General features: G+C 34.7%; 1 protein-coding gene and 1 long non-coding RNA gene across 2 annotated transcripts in view; one reads left to right on the top strand and one right to left on the bottom strand.

The window, feature by feature from the left end:
- LOC125617516 overlaps nt 1-6,069 on the bottom strand; it is a 15,523-nt gene extending 9,454 nt beyond the window's left edge. Inside the window, exons 1-3 of the long non-coding RNA XR_007348561.1 lie at nt 6,057-6,069; nt 5,852-5,859; nt 761-773 (exon numbers count right to left, since the gene is read on the bottom strand). This is a non-coding gene — a long non-coding RNA (uncharacterized LOC125617516). The remainder of the gene's footprint in view (nt 1-760; nt 774-5,851; nt 5,860-6,056) is intronic.
- Lemd3 (LEM domain containing 3) overlaps nt 1-17,621 on the top strand; it is a 68,636-nt gene that overhangs the window by 27,497 nt on the left and 23,518 nt on the right. Inside the window, exons 2-3 of the mRNA XM_015483052.2 lie at nt 12,796-12,833; nt 16,929-16,995. Of these exons, the coding sequence (XP_015338538.1) occupies nt 12,796-12,833; nt 16,929-16,995 (105 nt within the window). The remainder of the gene's footprint in view (nt 1-12,795; nt 12,834-16,928; nt 16,996-17,621) is intronic.

Here is a 17,621-nt window from a genome sequence, read left to right as displayed (position 1 = left end):
TCTGTTTACCTTGCAAGCGCGAAAGGCGGCTCTGCCCTGCCCCTCCTACCACGCCCATGTACCACTGGGTTGGGGGTCTGCCCACCTTGCCGGTGGGAGTGGCAGCTCCGCTCCGCCCCCTCTCCAATTGGGGTCACGTGGTCACCACGCTGGCGAGCCGCTGGGCCTGCTCCGGGCGCTGGCGGCGGCCCGGCTCCTCCCCTCTGGCTCGACGACAAATTGAGGAGACTAGGGTGACTGTGCCTCACCCCCCCTACCAGGAGACCAACTGCTTATGTCACCGCTGGTATTGATGAAGTTCTCTCCTCCGCCGCTAAAAGTTGTGTTTTTATTTTTCTTTTGTTCAAAGTGTAAATTTCTCTTGAGATTTCTTCTTTGACCCAAGTATTATTTAGAAGTGTGTTGTTTCATCTCCAGCTGTTTGGGATTTTCTAGCTATCTTTGTTTTGATGTCTAGTTTAATTCAGTTGTGATTTGGTAGCAGACCTATTATGATTTGTGTTCTTAAGTTGTGTTTTATGCTCCAGAATGTGGGCCTTCTTGGTGAATGTTCCATGTGAACTTGAGGAAAATGTGTGTTCTGTTGTTGCTGGATAAAGCAACAGTAACCTTTACATCCAGTTGACTTATAGTGTTGTGGAGTTCAGCTATGTTCTTACTGCTTTCCTCCTGTCCAGCTCTGTTCATTTCTGAGTTGTTAGGCATATACACATTAAGTATTGTTCTGACTTTTGGACTTATTGATGTGGAATGCCGTGACAGTTTTCCTTGCTCTAAAGTTTGCTGTATTTGAAATTAACACATGCACTTCTGCCGCAATCTGGCTGGGCACAAAATAACCGAGCTGCCACATAGCCTTGTAGGTTCAAACAGCATCCTTTATTCCCGAACTCTCACCGGCCCTCTACACACACTTCCCTGGAACACACTGCCTCCACAGGGCTCCACGCGCGCTGGTCAATTCTCTCAGAACCCATGGAGAACTCAACAGGAACTCCAAAGTAGTGGGCGCCCGAGGCAGCAGGATCCGCCTTAATCCCAGAGCAGGGTCACCTTTCAACCATTCCCTCTAGCAAAATGCCAGGTGTCATTCCGACTAAACTGGCTCTCAACACACTTCCACTTTCTTGTGATTAGTGTTAGCATTGTACAGCTTTTTTTTTGTATTGGGCATTAAATCCAGGAGCATTTAACCATTAAGCCATATCCCCAGCCCTTTTAAAAATATTTTCTCTAGAGACAAGGTCACACTGAGATGCTCAGTGCCTTGCTAAGTTGCTGAGGCTGGCTTTGAACTTTTAGTCCTTTTGCCTCAGCCTACTGAGCCTATGGGATTACAGGGTGTGTGTGCCACTGGGCCTCGCTGTACAACTTTTTTCATCTCTTTTCATTTATCTGTTTCTTTGTATTTAAAGTGAGTTTCTTGTAAACAACATATATTTGATTCTTGTTTTTTGATTGACTCTGATCTTTTAATTAGTGCATTTGACTTAACATTTAATTACTGACAGTTTGATATCTGCTGTAATTGTTACTGTTTTCTATTTGTTGCCCTTGAACTTTGTTCCTATTCTTGTCTTCCACTCCTTCCACTCCTTTTCTGCCTTTGTGATTTCAATTGAGCTTTTTTTTGAAGTTCAGTTTTTTTCCCTTCATAGCATATCAGACTTCTTTTTATGTAATGCTGTAGTTTGCATTATACATTTATAACTAATGCAAGTCCACTTTCATGTAACACTGTACTGCCTCACAGATATAACTCTTAATAAGAAAATAGGCCTGATTTCTCCCTTTCTGCCTTGTTTCATTGCTATCCTTCATTTTATTTATTTATAAAAATATGTAAGTACACATTTATACATATACACACAGACATGCTTAGGCATCCAATCAAATCCATTGTTCCGGTTATTACTCGAACAAACTTATCAGATTAATTGAGAATAAGAAAAATGAAGGTTTTATTTTACTTTCACTTATTTCTTTTCTGATTCTTTTCCTTTTTTGATATAGATGCAAATGTTTTACTGGCGTCATTTTCCTTCTCTTTAAAGGACTTCTTTTAATATTTCTTACAAGTCAGGTCTACTAAGCAACAAATTTCCTCAAGTTTTGTTTTTCAGAAAAAGTTTCTGTTATTTCTAACTCTTGTAGGGTCATTTTGCAGGGCATAGAGTTCTGGATTGGTGGCTTATTTTCTCTGAACACCCTAATATTTATTCTACTTAAATACATGGTTTCAGAGGAGTTGATGTCATTCTTTTTATTATAAATATTAACTTATTAATTACATAGTTTAATGGGTTTCGCTGCAACATTTTCATACATATTTCATGCTTTAATTGTATCCATATATGAGAAACAGTATGTGATGCTTATCTTTCTGTGTCTGGTTTATTTTTTTAACATGATAACCTGCAGTTCCACCCATTTACTTCCAAATGAGCTGTTTTCATTTTTCCTTATAGCTGAATAATTCATTGTGTATATATTTATGTCATATTTATCCACTCATTTGCGGATGGGCACCTAGGCTGATTCTGCAACTTGATTAGTACTTTAGTAAAGATAGTATAGATGTATCTGTTTTGACTACTGTATATCATTCTTCATTCCTCCATAGGTAACATGTTTTTTCCTGTGGCTTTTTTACTTGATCTTAGCCAAAAGCCCAAGAAGTGATTCCTGTGGCTTCTTCTAGAATTTTTTCTTTTTGTGATCAGGGAGTGGATACCGGGGATTGAACTCAGGGGCATTCGGCCACTGAGCCACATCCCTGGCCCTGTTTTGTATTTTACTTACAGACAGGGTCTCACTGAGTTGCTTAGCACCTTGCCATTCCTGAGGCTGGCTTTGAACTTAAGATCCTCCTGCCTCCTGAGCCGCTCAGATTACAGGTGTATACCACTGTGTCCCACAGATTTTTTTCATTTATCTTTTGTTTTCTATAGTTTGAAATTATATGCTTAGGTGTTTTTTTGTTTGTTTGTTTTGCTTTTTTGGCATTTATCTCACTTTAGTGTTCTCTGGACTTCCTGGATCTGTGAATTAGTGTTAACGTTAAGTTGGAGAAATTTCAGGCTATGATGGTCAAAAGTACTGCTTTTGTCTCTTTCTCTTTCTTCTTTGGGTTATTTTCATTTTGAAAATGTTATACTTTTTGTAGTTGTTTCACAGTTCTTAGATTTTTTTTCCCCTCCAGTCTTTGTTTTCCTCCTTTGCTTTTCAGTTTTAGAGTTTTATTAAGATTCATCAAGCTGGGTCCATTCAAGCCCATCACAGGCACTGTACCATTCCTGATCCAGTGGTTTTGATGATTAGCATTTCTTTTTGTTTCTTTCTTAAAATTTTCTTCTCATGTTGCCCATCTGTTTTTGCACATTGACTACTTTAACTTGTTAATTATAGTTGTTTTAAATTTCTAGTCTGATAATTACAACATCCCTGCCATATGTGAGTCTGGTTTTGATACTTGCTCTGTGTCTTCAATTGTTTTTTTTTTTTTTTTTTTCCTTTTAGTCTGTACTTGTAATTTTTTTCTTGATAGCCAGACATAATGAACTCGGTAAAAGGTATTGTAGTACATAAGTCTAGTAATGCGGTGGTAAATTGTATTTGAGGGCAAGAGAGCATTCTGTAGTCCTCTGACTAGGTCTCATATTTCTAGAGCCTGTACCTCTGGATTATTAACTTTACCCCCACCCTGCAAATGGGACTTGATGGCTAGAGTGGTCTTGAATTGAACATTTCCCTTCTCCTGTGTGTTTCTTTTCTCCCAGATCATGTAGCCTCTGCTAAAACCCAGCAGGTTAGGCTCTAATTAACTAGTTTCTCCTGAGGACAGATTTTAGGAACAGAAATGACTGGCTTATTTTAAAATTGCCTCTCCTCTCCACCCAATAGAAGTACATGGGGATATTTCTCTGATATCCTTTGTGAGGAACTGGAAAAGCTCCTGGAGGCAGAGCTCACAAAAGTGTGGGCGCCCTATATGATTTTATCCTGTTGGAGTATACCTCCCCGTGTTGTTCACAATGAACCACCAGTAGTTTGTCAAGTACAATTCAGGTTTTCCTGTCCCGGCACTGGTTCCCTGTGAGGTAGCTGCTCAGAAATAACTAGTTGTGTGTTTTGTTCAGCTAGATAGTGATTCTCTAGTTGCCACTTGGGCTCTCCATTTTTGCCAGTAGCAGGTTGCCATATAACCTTGCTTATCTTGTGGATATGAGGAGTTGTTGATTATTCACTTTGTTCAACTCTTCTTGTCAGGACTGAGGAGAAATTTGAGAGCTTTTTATATGCCAGGCTGGAAACTCAGACCTCTGATGAGATTGTAGCACTACCAACACATATTTCTTGTTTTTTAAAAATGCATTTTAATACTAAAACATACATTTTATATATTTATATTTCCCTCCCCTAATATTTTATTATGAACATTTTTAGACAGAAAATTGAAAGAATTGTGCTGTCAGTACTCATATACCCATTTACCTAAATTCTGCTGTTGAAAATTTCAGTATTTCTTTTGGATCTTATTTGCACTCTGTTTATCCACCCATCATTCATTTTCTCCTCCTCTTCATCTTTTTTTTTTTTTTTTTTTTGGTATTAGGGATTGAATCCAGAGGCACTCTACCACTGAGCCACTTCCCCAGCCCTTTAAAAAAATGTATTATTTTGAGACAGAGTCTCACTAAGTTCCTGAGACTCACTTTGAAATTGAAATCCTCCTGCCTCAGCTTTTCCAGCCCCTGGGATTACAGGTGTATATCACCATGCCTGGCTTAAAAATGTATTTTAAAGTAAGTTGAAGATATTGATATACCTTATCCTTATATACATCATGCATATTATTAACTAGATATTGGGTTTTTTGGGGGAAGGTAAAACTTATATACTCAGGTCTTTAACGTACCATTAGATACATGACAAATGCATAGAGCTGTATAACTTAAATTCCTACAGATATAGAACATTACCTTCACCTCTAAAACTTCCTTGAGTCCAATCAGTTCTCTATTGATTTTTTTTTTTATCCATAGATTAGTTTTGGTACTTTATATCTCATACTTTATCTCTATCTCTACTATTCCCAAAGCAGCATGTTTTCAGAGCATGGTACATAGAATATGTTCCATAAACTGTTGTTGAGCAGGCTGTGGCTAGAAGTTTTTCTTATAATTTTTGTTACAGAGATCCCAAACTTGGGATACAATTCCAATGTGAAATTAGAGGTTGAGTAAAAAGATAAGTACTTTCATTTATAATCTGGTATCAGTTTTCCCCAAGGGCATCTTCATTTTTATGGTGAATAACATATGAGACTTTGAGATGATCATGAGGTTGAAAGAGACCATAATGTCGTCCCCCCCATTTTTTAAAATATATTTTTTTAAAGAGAGAGAGGGAGTGGAAGAGAGAGAGAGAGAGAGAGAGAGAGAGAGAGAGAATTTTTTAATATTTATTTTTCAGTTTTCGGTGGACACAACATCTTTATTTTTATGTGGTGCTGAGGATTGAGTCCCGTGCATGCCAGGCGAGCGTGTTACCGCTTAAGCCACATCCCCAGGCCCCCCCCCCCCATTTTTATTGGTATAGTATAGATGTACATAATGATGGGATTTATCATTATATATTCATACATGCATACAGTATAACAATATAATTTGGCCAATATCACTCTCTAGCTCTTCCCTCATCCCTTTCCACCTCCCACCCTTTGGTTCTTTTCCTCTACTGATCTCTCTTTAATTTTCATGAGATCTGCCACCCCATCCCCCTTTGTTTTTCTTCTCTAGCATCCACATAATGACAGAAAACACATGACCCTTGACCTTTAGGATTTGACTTATTTCACTTAACATAATGGTCTCTGGTTCCATCCATTTTCCTGCAGATGACATAATTTCATTTTTCTTTATGGATGAATAGAACTCTATTGTGTATATCACATTTTCTTTATTCATTCATCTGTTGATGGATACCTAGGTTCCATAGTTTTGAATTGTGCTGCTATAAACATGGGTGTGCATGTATCTCTATAGTATGATGACTTTAATTCTTTAAGATAAATACTTAAGAGCCGAATAGCCAGTTCATGTGGTGGTTCCGTGCCTAGTCTTTTGAGCAACCTCCATACTGATTTCCATAATGGTTCTACTGATTTACACTCCCACCAAAAGTTCCTTTTCTTCACATCCTCTCCAGCATTTATTATTGGTTGTATTCTTTTTAAACAAAAATGTTTATTTTTTAGTTGTAGTTGGACACAATACATTTATTTTATTTATTTATTTTTATGTGGGGCTGAGGATTGAACCCAGGGCCTCACATGTGCTAGGCAAGCGTTCTACCGCTGAGCCACAATCCCAGCCCTCGGTTGTATTCTTGATGACTAATATTCCTATTGGTGTGAGATGAAATCTCAGGGTAGTTTGATTTACATTTCTCTAAATGTTAATGATGTTGAACGTTTATTTTTATGTATTTATTGGTCATTTGTATTTCTTCTTTTGAAAAGTGTTAATTCATTTGCCCTATTATTAATTAGGTCATTTACTTATTTGGTGTAAAGTTTTTTGAGTTCTTTATATATTCTAGATATTAATCCTCCATCAGAAAAATAGCAAAGTTTTTTTTTTCCATTTTGTGGGTTTTCTCTTCATATTCCTAATTGTTTCCTTTGTTGTGCAGAAGCTTTTTAATTTGATGCCATCCCATTTATTTACTTTTGGCATTATTTCCTGAGCTTTAGCTGAAAAACTAAAGCTTAAACCAGAGACTGATGAAAAACTAGAAGACCTGTAGAATATGAGAAGTGGAGAGCCTTTGAGTTCTTCCTATCACTGTTAATCAATTTTCATTGCTGTAACCAAAATACCTGACAAGAACTACATAGAGGAAGAAATTTATTTTGGCTTATGGTTTCAGAGTTTTAGTCCATGGTTGGCTGACTCCATTGCTCTGGGTTCAGGGTGAGGCAGAACATCATGGCGGAAGAGTGCATCAGAGGAGGACTGTCTGTTCATGGATGACCTGGAAGCCGAGGGGGGGGGCGGCTGTAGGGGATGGTGCACCCTCATAGGGTCACTCCAGTGACCCACCTCCTCCATCCATGTCCTATCTGCCTACAGTTAATCACCCATTCACACTGAGGTGGACCGATCAGATTACAGGTTACAGCTCACATAATCTAATCATTTTACCTCTGAATATTCCTCCATTAATATAGGAGCTTTGGGGAGACACCTCATGCAAACTATAACACTCTCCTTCCTTTTTCTTTCACTCATTATCCTTTTCTAGATTTAGACCTCTATAATCCAGATAGATAGATGGGATTACATTGAAAGGTTATTCATGAGTAAAACAAGGATGATCAAGCGTTTACTTTAGGCGAGTTTTATAGTAGACAATAGATAATTTTTGTCTGATTTGCTAAGTACACATCAAATAAACTGAGCTTGTCTTGTAGAATGAACATGTCTTTAATAAAGCCATGAAACAATTGGAAAATTTTCAGAGAACAAATGGGCAAAATGCTGTGTTGAAAAAGAATGTCCTGCCTTGTTCACCCTGTCCATATTTAGATCAGTCTAGCTGATGGCAAAATGCAGAAGTGTTTGCCACACAGGTGCAGTGTTCTGCAGCTGTTGGAAACATTCCCTCTCACCCTCTTACTACTCCCCCTACCTTCTTTATATATAATTATGTTCTACTTAAACCATTAATACTAGAGATGAGATTTAAGAATTTGAATATCTCTTTGCAAAAAGATATAACCTAGAGAGCAAGGAGCTGAATTTAACTGCCTAGATGACTTGAATTTTCCTAAGATTAAAACCTAGCTAGCCCTAAGTTCATAGAACTTTAAAATTTAAGAGGTTGCCTTTGGAAGCCCATGTTGCTAGAATTGCTGCTGTCTAGAATTTGAAGGCAGGGCTTGCTTATATTTATTCATTTCTTGATCTCCTGCAGCTAGCATGATTGGCACTTAGTAGGCACTTGATGTTTGTGAATCTTTTATGTTGCAAGATGAAGCCAAATGAAAATGTTTAGATATAGTATATCTAAACCAGATACTATATCTAAACTAGAAATTATGGTTATTTTAAGTGGATGCCATGTGTTAAGTTCCAAAGCAGCCCTATGAACAGAGTGCTGTTGCTGCAGAGCGAAGGGGAGTGAGTAATTCTGCTCATGGCAGACATAGGACACTTTATATTATGTATATTTTCCTAGGCTGCAAAAGAAAGCTTTTTTCAGAGATAAGTTTTTTCTCATCTAGGAGCCAACAGCATATTCTTCAACCCTCTTATCCACATTTTTGTCCTTTTTGATGCATTATGTTATAAGGAGATTAAATTAATGATTTCCTATCTGAACATTCTTGATAGTGCTTTCCTTAAATCAAATAGAATCAGTATTTTCTGTGGTTATTTCTATAATGAAAAGAATGTAGATTTTGTACTCGGGTTTAAGTTTGGTCTTGTTGAATTCCAGCTGCATGTACCTAAAGGAAACAACCTAATCTTACATTTCATTGTCTCTGTTCACAAAAATGGGATTACTCCCTGCTCTAAAACAGTGGTAATGTGAGGATGAAATGATTATATGACAGCAGTATTATTCCTGGCACATACTAAGAGCTCAGTAAATGTAATTTCCATTTTATTCAAGGAGAAGATTGTACAAGTGTTCAGAACTATAGTACCTTTTTGACATTGGTGAAGTGTTACTCAGTGAGGCTCAGTGTGCCTTCAAGCTTCTATTTGTTCAGTATATACTTAGTACCCAGTATACAAGCATTGAGATAAGAAGAGATTTTAAATTAAAAGATAGTAAAGATACTGAGAACAAATTTACAGGGATTCTGAGAAGAGGGAAGTTAAAATAAGTTACAGTAGTTTGATATCCTTCCTGATTGGAGCATAGCTGCTGCCTTGTTCCTCAAGACAGGAGAAATAAAATAGAAACTGTTCAGGTATGAAGAAGAGCTGAGAGATCAAAGGCCTAGAGTCTTCCTGGGAAAATATTTTTTGTTCTAGAAAAGCTGGAAGAATCCTGAATGTACTATTACCTGTTTTTCTGGGTCCATAAATAGCAGATCCTTTATGTTTTCAATGCTTAGGACTCTGAAGCCAGAGAGTGAGCTGCCCCTTATTGCATGTGTCTTTTAAAGCATGAGCCAGGTAACACATACTCCCAGTTCTCTGAGGTGTTTCTCTTAAAGTACAAAGCCCTTCAGATTCTGTACTGACTTATTTCCTTAATCTTATTGATTGGACTTCATTTTTCTTATCTCATCTACTCTATCCAGCCATACTGGCTTCCTTCCATTTCCAGAAGTAATGTGGTTTGAAATGTTACCACCTCATAACCTTTAGACTTGGCTATTTTTTCTATCTGTAAGCATCAAACTTTATATATCCACATGGCTTATTTCCTCTGGTTTCTCAGGTTTCTATTCAAATGCAATCTTAATAAGCTTCCTCTGAATGTCTTGTATAAAATTGCTTCCCCCTATCATATCAAGCACTATTCCTTCTGTTTTCCTTCCAAAGAACTTAGAATCATCTGACATATATGTATTTTTAAAATGATTTGTTCATTGTCTCTTCAGATCCTATTGGGACAAATTTCCATGAGGGCAGGGATTTAAAAAATCCTTTTTTTAGTTGTATGTGAATTCAATGCCTTTATTTGTTTTTATGTGGTGCTAGGATTGAACCTAGTGCCTCACACTTGTGAGGCAAGTGCTCTACCACTGAGCTACAACTCCAGCCTGGGATTTTTTTTTTTTTTTTAAGTGCCAAATTTCCATTGTCTAACTCAAAGTACTCAATAAAAATTTGTTAAATGAATACACTGTTATCCCCTGAGCTATTAAGAAGAACTTTTATAAAGTCTCTGACTTTTCTGGCACTGTGAAACCAAAACAGAGCCTTTTCGAGAGATCATTTATTTAATTGGTTAATATAAGCATGTACTTTGAAGTATATCGACCTATAGTTGAGTTTATAATTTGTTCCTGTTTATCTGCGAATTCATAGTGATTGATATATTTGATTTCAGCTTAAAAGAATGGAATAAAGTTTGCAGTTAATGAAAGGATCAGTAAAACTGGTAATGTTTTTGAAATTGGTGGGAAAGGGTTGGAAAAGGAGAAACTAGTACGTGTCTAATAAATATCACAAGAATTAGTTCCTTTGGCAAAATGTGATGGGAAGTCATTAGAAGATTTTGAGGGATCTAATTAAACAAACATTTGAGGAATTTGATTTTTAGTCATTAGGATAGATTTAATAAAAAGAGAAGTCAGAATATTACAGACATGTACAAAGATTATGGACATAAATTGTTTGGTGCATTTGAGGTTTGAAATAATCTGAACAAAAACATTGAAGAAGAAATGGCCAAATGAGGAGAAATTGAGGAAAAGCAATAATGAAAAGCTGATGGAGTTGTATGGTATAAAGGAAGACAGCAGGTTTAAAAAAGTTGTTCCTTTAGAGGGTTAGAAGAGTAAATTTTGAAGTACCATCTTGGCATTACTATTATTTTAGAATATGGGATAAGATATATAATTTATTCTTGGGTCTTCCTAGAAAAGAAACATAATAAATGATGTGGCAAAGTTTTGCTGCTGGCTGCTTTTGAAATAAGTTTTCTTTTCTATAGTTGCCTAATTGGGAACTGGTGTTAGGTTTTCTTACTAGGGGTAACAATGTGTGTTATTTCCGTTAAAGACTCTGTAATTTGGATAAGATATTGGTGTGTTTTTAGAAATACTGAAATGATTTGGAGGAAAAAAGGTTAGATATATCAAGATACTTCTTGCAAAAATTTGAGGGGTTTTAGAGTTTCTGCTTTTTTGGATAGTTTCCTTCTGAAACTTAAGGCTATGTTTTACTTCTACCATTGTTAATTTAATAAATTTGTCTGTTAATGTAATAGGTGACAATATGGGGAAACAAGTTGCATAGGGAAGAAAGTATCCTCTTGGCTTTTTAGATATGTTATGCAAAATTGTTGTTCTTGTTAGCTTTCTCTGTGTTATCCCACCCTGTACCTTCTTACTTGCTCAGAACATACCCTCTTCTAGCTTCTTGTCAAATACATTTTTTGCTTTGGTGTTAGCACACAAAGTATCCAGGTAGCACCATCAGCATTTTTCAGGCACTAACTCTATGTCCAGTACTGTCTTGGCTTTAGTCATATAAAGGTGGATAAAATGTGGTTCTGTTGTGAGAAACTCACAGTGGAGCAGTCTGGTGGTAGAACATTCTTATTTATTGATATGCTTTCATAGTGATACTTGTATAAAATGAAAAAATAATGCTATCATTTTTATTTAGAACTGCATGCATTTTCCTATACAGAATAAATTTATGTTAAGTAGATTGACAAGGTATTATTTTTGGTAGTATGGAATTAACTATAGCTTTATTTCAAACTGTTGAAATTTTACATAAAAATGTTATTAAAAAGTATTTCAATCCATGTGTTTTGATTTTTAATTTTTAATCTCTAAGTTACATTCTTTCTACTCCCCTTTTAAGTTCTTTTGATTATCTATTTTCCCAAAATTTTTCTTCCATGGTATTAAAGTCGTTTTGTTGTATGGGAAAATGTTGTCCAAAAATCTATTAGCAAAATAAAATCTCTTGTGATGATAACAGGATACTTTTTTTTTTTCTCTTGCTTTTTTATTGTACCTTGTTAAACTGGTCTCTCAGATGAACTTTCTTAGAATCAGGCAGTTCCTGGTTCCTATGGGACTTCCTGTTTTCTCAAATAAAAATAGAAAAGCATCTCAGAAAGGAAACCTGGTCAGTGTGAACTACTTTGTAAGATCAGCTAGTTTTAGTTGTGACCTAGATTATATAGATATATAATCTATAACATATATAAAAGTTTTCAACTGACAAATTTGAATATTTTTGCATATACTATAAAGAGAGGTGATAGAAGGTTCTGAATAATCTTGAGATGCCATATATGTTCAACCATTACTTATTTATTACGGGAGGAAAGGATAGGAAGATTGTATGGAAAATATGAAATCCTTTCATTATAATTTAATATTTTATTGGAAATTCTGAGTTGTTTAACAGCGAGACCTAATTCTTAGCTACTTTGATCAGTATATTTTTTTCTTTCTACTTTTCCATATGTTAGCAAAGATGAGGAAGATGTTCTTTAGAAGTTGGAATTCTAAATATTTAAAACTTAAAGCATCTTGTAGTTAAGTAGTAAACTACTTAACTACTTGTAGTCTACATTTTGAAGAGAAATCAAGTTAAGGTGCAAGCATGATACAGTCATTAACAGTAATAATGGGTAGTATGCATTAGTATATATTAAGTGCTTGACACTATACTAGGCATTTTATGGATTATCTTAATACTGACAACAATTAGGTAAAGTGGATGGATCATTGTTATCCCTCTTATATAAAAGAAGAAATATAGCTTAGAGTGGCTAAGTAGATATTAGTTTAAAGGGATGTTGCAAAAAGTAGTAAAGCTGGTACTTGCATTCAGTGCCTGACACAAAAACACTTTCAGTGATTATGAGAAAATTGTGAATTCAGAGTGAGAATGGTCATTAGAGTATGTCTGAAAAAATCACTTCCCTTTTATTATCATCAGTTTGTTTGCATATTTATTTGCATATTTACATTCGGTTTTAGTAAAGAATATACTGGCATTTCAGTGGGCTTGTTTAGGGGGGTTTAAATTCTTAAGTGATGCTAATAGTTCTTTTTTTTTTTTTTCTTTTCCTTGATAGTAAAAAACCCCTTTGATGAAACATTTGGAAAAATACAAGTAAGTAAAAGACCATAATACTGATACTTTGTATTATGTTTTATGATGAAAGTATTAAAATGACAACTTTAAAAATAATAATTTTTAAGTTTCTTTTAGTCTCAAAAAAATACATTTTCTTATTCCGAGTATTCCTTAACTACAATGTGATTAAATTTGACAAATATTTTCTCCTAAGGATTGAACTGTTTATCATTTTGAAGCCAACTGCTAAGTAAAGTGGAAGTAACATGTTTTCTATGGATCTGGGTCTTACACTTAAGTATTAATGTATTAAAGTATTAAGTTTTAAAAGTGTGTCTTTGTCTTATTGTTGGATGCCTTAGCAGTTTTTGTCCTCTTTGTCTTCATCTTGTCTCTGAATCTTTCACATCATAAATTGGCATGCCTAGCCAGTAAAGGATTTAAAAAGAGTTCATTTCAAAGAATGCTATAATAATTTTTTTTTGCTACGATAATTTTAACCTAGATTTTATTTACATAAAAACATTTTTCACTTACCATTATTATAGGTACTTTGAAGGTTAAGATGTTTAATCTTTTATATATGTATGTGTGTTTAATATATATATACACATATGCATTCATATATACAATAATGCACACCTTGTTAATTTTTTATTATAGCAACTGACAGTTACATAGACTATATAGAAATGTTTGTTTTCGTACTTGAATGGAAGAATGTTTAATAAAGAAGTAATCAGACTCACAGAATATTAAATTGTTAAGAGTGAACCTTTGAAATAATTATGTTCAATAATATTCTATTGTGATGACATTTAAAATAAAGTTGACTTTATCAGTTGCAGTGTTGAGTTTAGCAATATGACAATATCAAAATTTAAGGTTAGTACAATATACTCACTGAACTTTGGGAATACAAGACTATTTCCTTCTGTGTAATTTTCCCCTTGGGGTAAACTGAAGTTCTGAGCCTCTGAATGATAGTAATAATTATAATGAAGATAATGGCAGTTCACTTACATGGCAGTTCACTTACACTAGTGTTTATTCTTTGCCAGGCACCATGCTAGGTGTTTCAAGTCCATTATCATTTAATCAAAGGCTTGATAATAGTTAAAAATGTCATTGAAGAGAAAATGGTTGAGGATAGAGGAGAGAAATATTTAAAGGTTGACAGTATATGAGAAAAATTTTGGTAGGGTCACCCTACTGGTTTTTCAACCTCATGAGTTAAATGTTTGCTTTAGGAAATGATATATATATAGAAAAACAGTAATCTGAACCTAACTAAAAACAAACAATTAGAAGATAGCAAGTTTAAATTATAAAATTATTTTTGTTTAATTAAAGTTACTTGAAAGCTTTTTTTGTATTATTAGGTCTTCAGTTTGTAGGGGAGATAAAGGAAGCTAGTAGTTAGACATTTCAGACTGAAATGTTAGGAGGCAGTCTGAAAAACAGAAGAGAAGAGTGTAATAAAACTATAAACCAATAAGAATGTAACTTTAAAAATTTTATTTGTATACTTTTCAAATTTTCTGCTACTTTAGCGTATCTGCTACTAAAACTAATTGAATCAAAGCCTTTCTATTTTTTTCAAAATAATTATGTTCAATAACATTCTATTGTGATGACATTTAAAATAAAGTTGATTTAATCAGTTGCAGTATTGAGTTTAGCAATATGACAATATCAAAATTTAAGGTTAGTACAGTATACTCACTGAACTTTGGGAATACAAGACTGTTTCCTTCTTTATAAATAAATATAAAATATTTATATATTTTATACTTAATAACATATATCATGGCAATCTTACTTAATTGGTCATTTGGATAGCACTTTAGGCCCTGTAATATATTGACATCCCTTTGAATGAGTTTACATCAGAAAAATGATTTTTGGGGAAAAAAATGATAGTTGAGCTTTCTGAGTGCTTGAATTCTTTGAGAATATAACGGTATTTTTGAGATCCAGTTGGTTTTGTTATTAACAGCTATCTAGGTAAAAGAAATATCTGTGATTCAGAAGATAAAGTTTATTATCAAGTCTTTTATGTTTATTAAAGACATAATCACAGAGGACAGGTACCAGATATTTAAATTTTGTTTTTGAAAGGAGGATAAGGATGGGTATGATCAAAAGATAGAATAAAAGGGAAATCAGTCTCTTCTTCAGATGAGAAACACTTCAGAACTTTCATTTGCCTTAACTCCATAACTTAATTACAGACACCTTGGTTTTATATATCAAGTCCGTAAATTACACTATGATTGGAACTTCTGCTCATTCTGTTGAACATTTGTACTGAAAATCCTTTGCAATTTACTGTATCACAAATGCATAGCTTTCAGAATCTTGGGTTGCAGCTCCTACTTTTACTTTTTATGTCTGATTTTTGCAGTTTGCATTTTTAATCCTAAGTGAAGTTAACGATTGGTTTGATAAGAATCTTGTTGATATAGAGTTGAGGGGAAGAAAAGGTAAAAGGTTTGAAAGACAAGTAGTCAACTGAAGGAATATTTGTGTCAGTCAAACAACATAAAACCAGGACTTTGGTGGTAGGATCATGGAACCTTTGATGAGTTTTTCCTCTTTCTAATGTCACTGAAAAACAAAACAAAATATTGACAAAAACATGTTACTTAGCCAGGTGCAGTGGCACACACCTATAATCCCAAGGACTTGGGAGTCTGAGGCAGGAGGATTGTGAGTTCAAATCCAGCCTCAGCAACTTAGCAAGCCCCTAAGCAACTCGGGGAGACCCTGTCTCTAATAAAATATAAAAAAGAGCTGGGGATGTGGCTCAGTGGTTTAGTGCTCCTGGATTGAACCCTTGGTACCGAAAAACTCCACTAAAACATGTTACCCACAGTGTGCAGACTTAGTTTCTTCTTTTTCTGAATATAAAGCATGAAAACAAATGGATAGATAAGGTTGCATGTCATTAGACACATAGATGTTACTTTCCCTTTTATATCGTGTCTGAATTTGCTCCAGAGGAAAGAAAATAATAAAATCAAGTCTCCTGATGAATCAGTAATTCATTTTAGATAGTGTGATAAGCAATGACCCCCCTCCTAACTTACCCTTCTTCATTGCTTATATTGGTCTGTCTTCTTGCAGTTGCTCTTAGATTGGGGATATCAGGGTTTTAGAGTACTTGGCAGAGAGCTTAGACTATGCCATTACAATAGTTCCCTGTCTGGACTCCTTTCATCCTATACTTTCGTGTCTGAGTAATATCCCTGATATACGTAAGTCTGGTTTACTTTCCTCCTAAATTTTCAGATTCTTTGTTTTAGTATCCAGCACTCTGTGGCAATTAATTCCAAACTACTTTTCTAGTAGTTTACTGAGTCAGACTAGGTTACTTGTTACATAAGAAATTTAACAATTGTTTTGTGCCATCATGCCTTTGTTCGTGCTCTTCGTTCTGCCAAGGGATGCTGGTCAATTCTATTCTTCCAGTGAAACCTCAAATACTCTGCTCCACAAATAGGTCTTCCCTTACCTCCCTCTTATATATTTGCATTTTAGTTTGCAACTGTAATGTAATGCTGTGTATGTTTTTTGAACAGGAATCATCTTATTCTTTTGGTCTCTTACTTTGCTGACAGAACAGTTCTTGACTCCTACTTCTTCATTGAACATTTGTTTCAGTTTAATGGTTCATAAGTTTATACAGGGCCACCTTGGAAGCCTATGAGAGGATGAGGTCAGAGTGCTTAATATTTCTTCCCTTTGTTTTGTGTGGTTGAGGCAGATCAAAACAAAATAAAGGAAAGCCTTGATGTAAAACAATTCGTGAGAATGGTATCCATAGCTTAGAGAGGGATAGAAAGCTTTTCTTAAGTGGATGGGTGAGTTTACTAAGATTACAAAATCTTGTTAGCACCAGTCACAGTGCCAACTTCTTGATCATCCTCAAGAAAGTAAAATCTTTAAAGTGATAACTTAGATTTGTAAAGTAGGGTTCCTTAAAATATGGTGGCCGTGATTTAAATATAAATTTGTCTTTCAGTGAATGCAGAACCCATGATTTTAAATTTCCTGTTTTTCTTTTGGAATAACAATATACTTTTTTCTTGGGATTTGATATTTCATAATAACTTCTTTAAATTTTAGGAAAGTGAAAAGAATCTTATGATGAGCACATTATACAAGCTACATGATCGATTGGCACAGCTTGCAGGTAATTGTTTAGCATTCATAGTCTCTAAAGATGTTTGTAAAGATTAATTTGCCTATCTAGTGTGTTGTATCAGTGGAAATTGTCTTTCCAAAGCGCATTGTCCTATTTGTGGAATATTTTTCATTAGAAATTTTTATTACCTATGCATAGTACATTTTTCAATTTATGTAAATTTGTTTAGTCAAGGCCTTTTCTCTCTCTGCCATGAATTATAATACATATGTATATTGTATATAATTTTAAAGTCAACCTAATTTCTTAATTTCATTAATAGAAAAAAATTCTGGAATTTTAAATATTGGTTGAATTGGGTAAGTAATGAATTAATTAAAATCTTGGATTAAATATAAAAATGCAGATTTTCTTTTGGTGGTTATATAGGTGTCATTCCTTTGGACAAAGTAAACATATTCTAGAATATTTTTTCCTGGTTCATTGAATTTTCCGCATATGCTGCTGTTAAAAAGTTTTTGAACACTCTTGAGTTATCAACATGTCTACAATTAGAATAAATTTTTGCTTATGAATTAGTATCCCATCTGCATAATGCAAAGTACCTCTATTTTTCCCTAGCCCCCCACCTATTGTGAATTAGCATCCTCACCAGAGAAAACATTCTGCCTTTG

The sequence above is a fragment of the Marmota marmota genome, unplaced genomic scaffold (genome assembly GCF_001458135.2).
Source record: "Marmota marmota marmota unplaced genomic scaffold, marMar, whole genome shotgun sequence".
NCBI lineage: Eukaryota > Metazoa > Chordata > Mammalia > Rodentia > Sciuridae > Marmota > Marmota marmota.
This window is presented reverse-complemented; position numbering and strand designations above follow the sequence as displayed.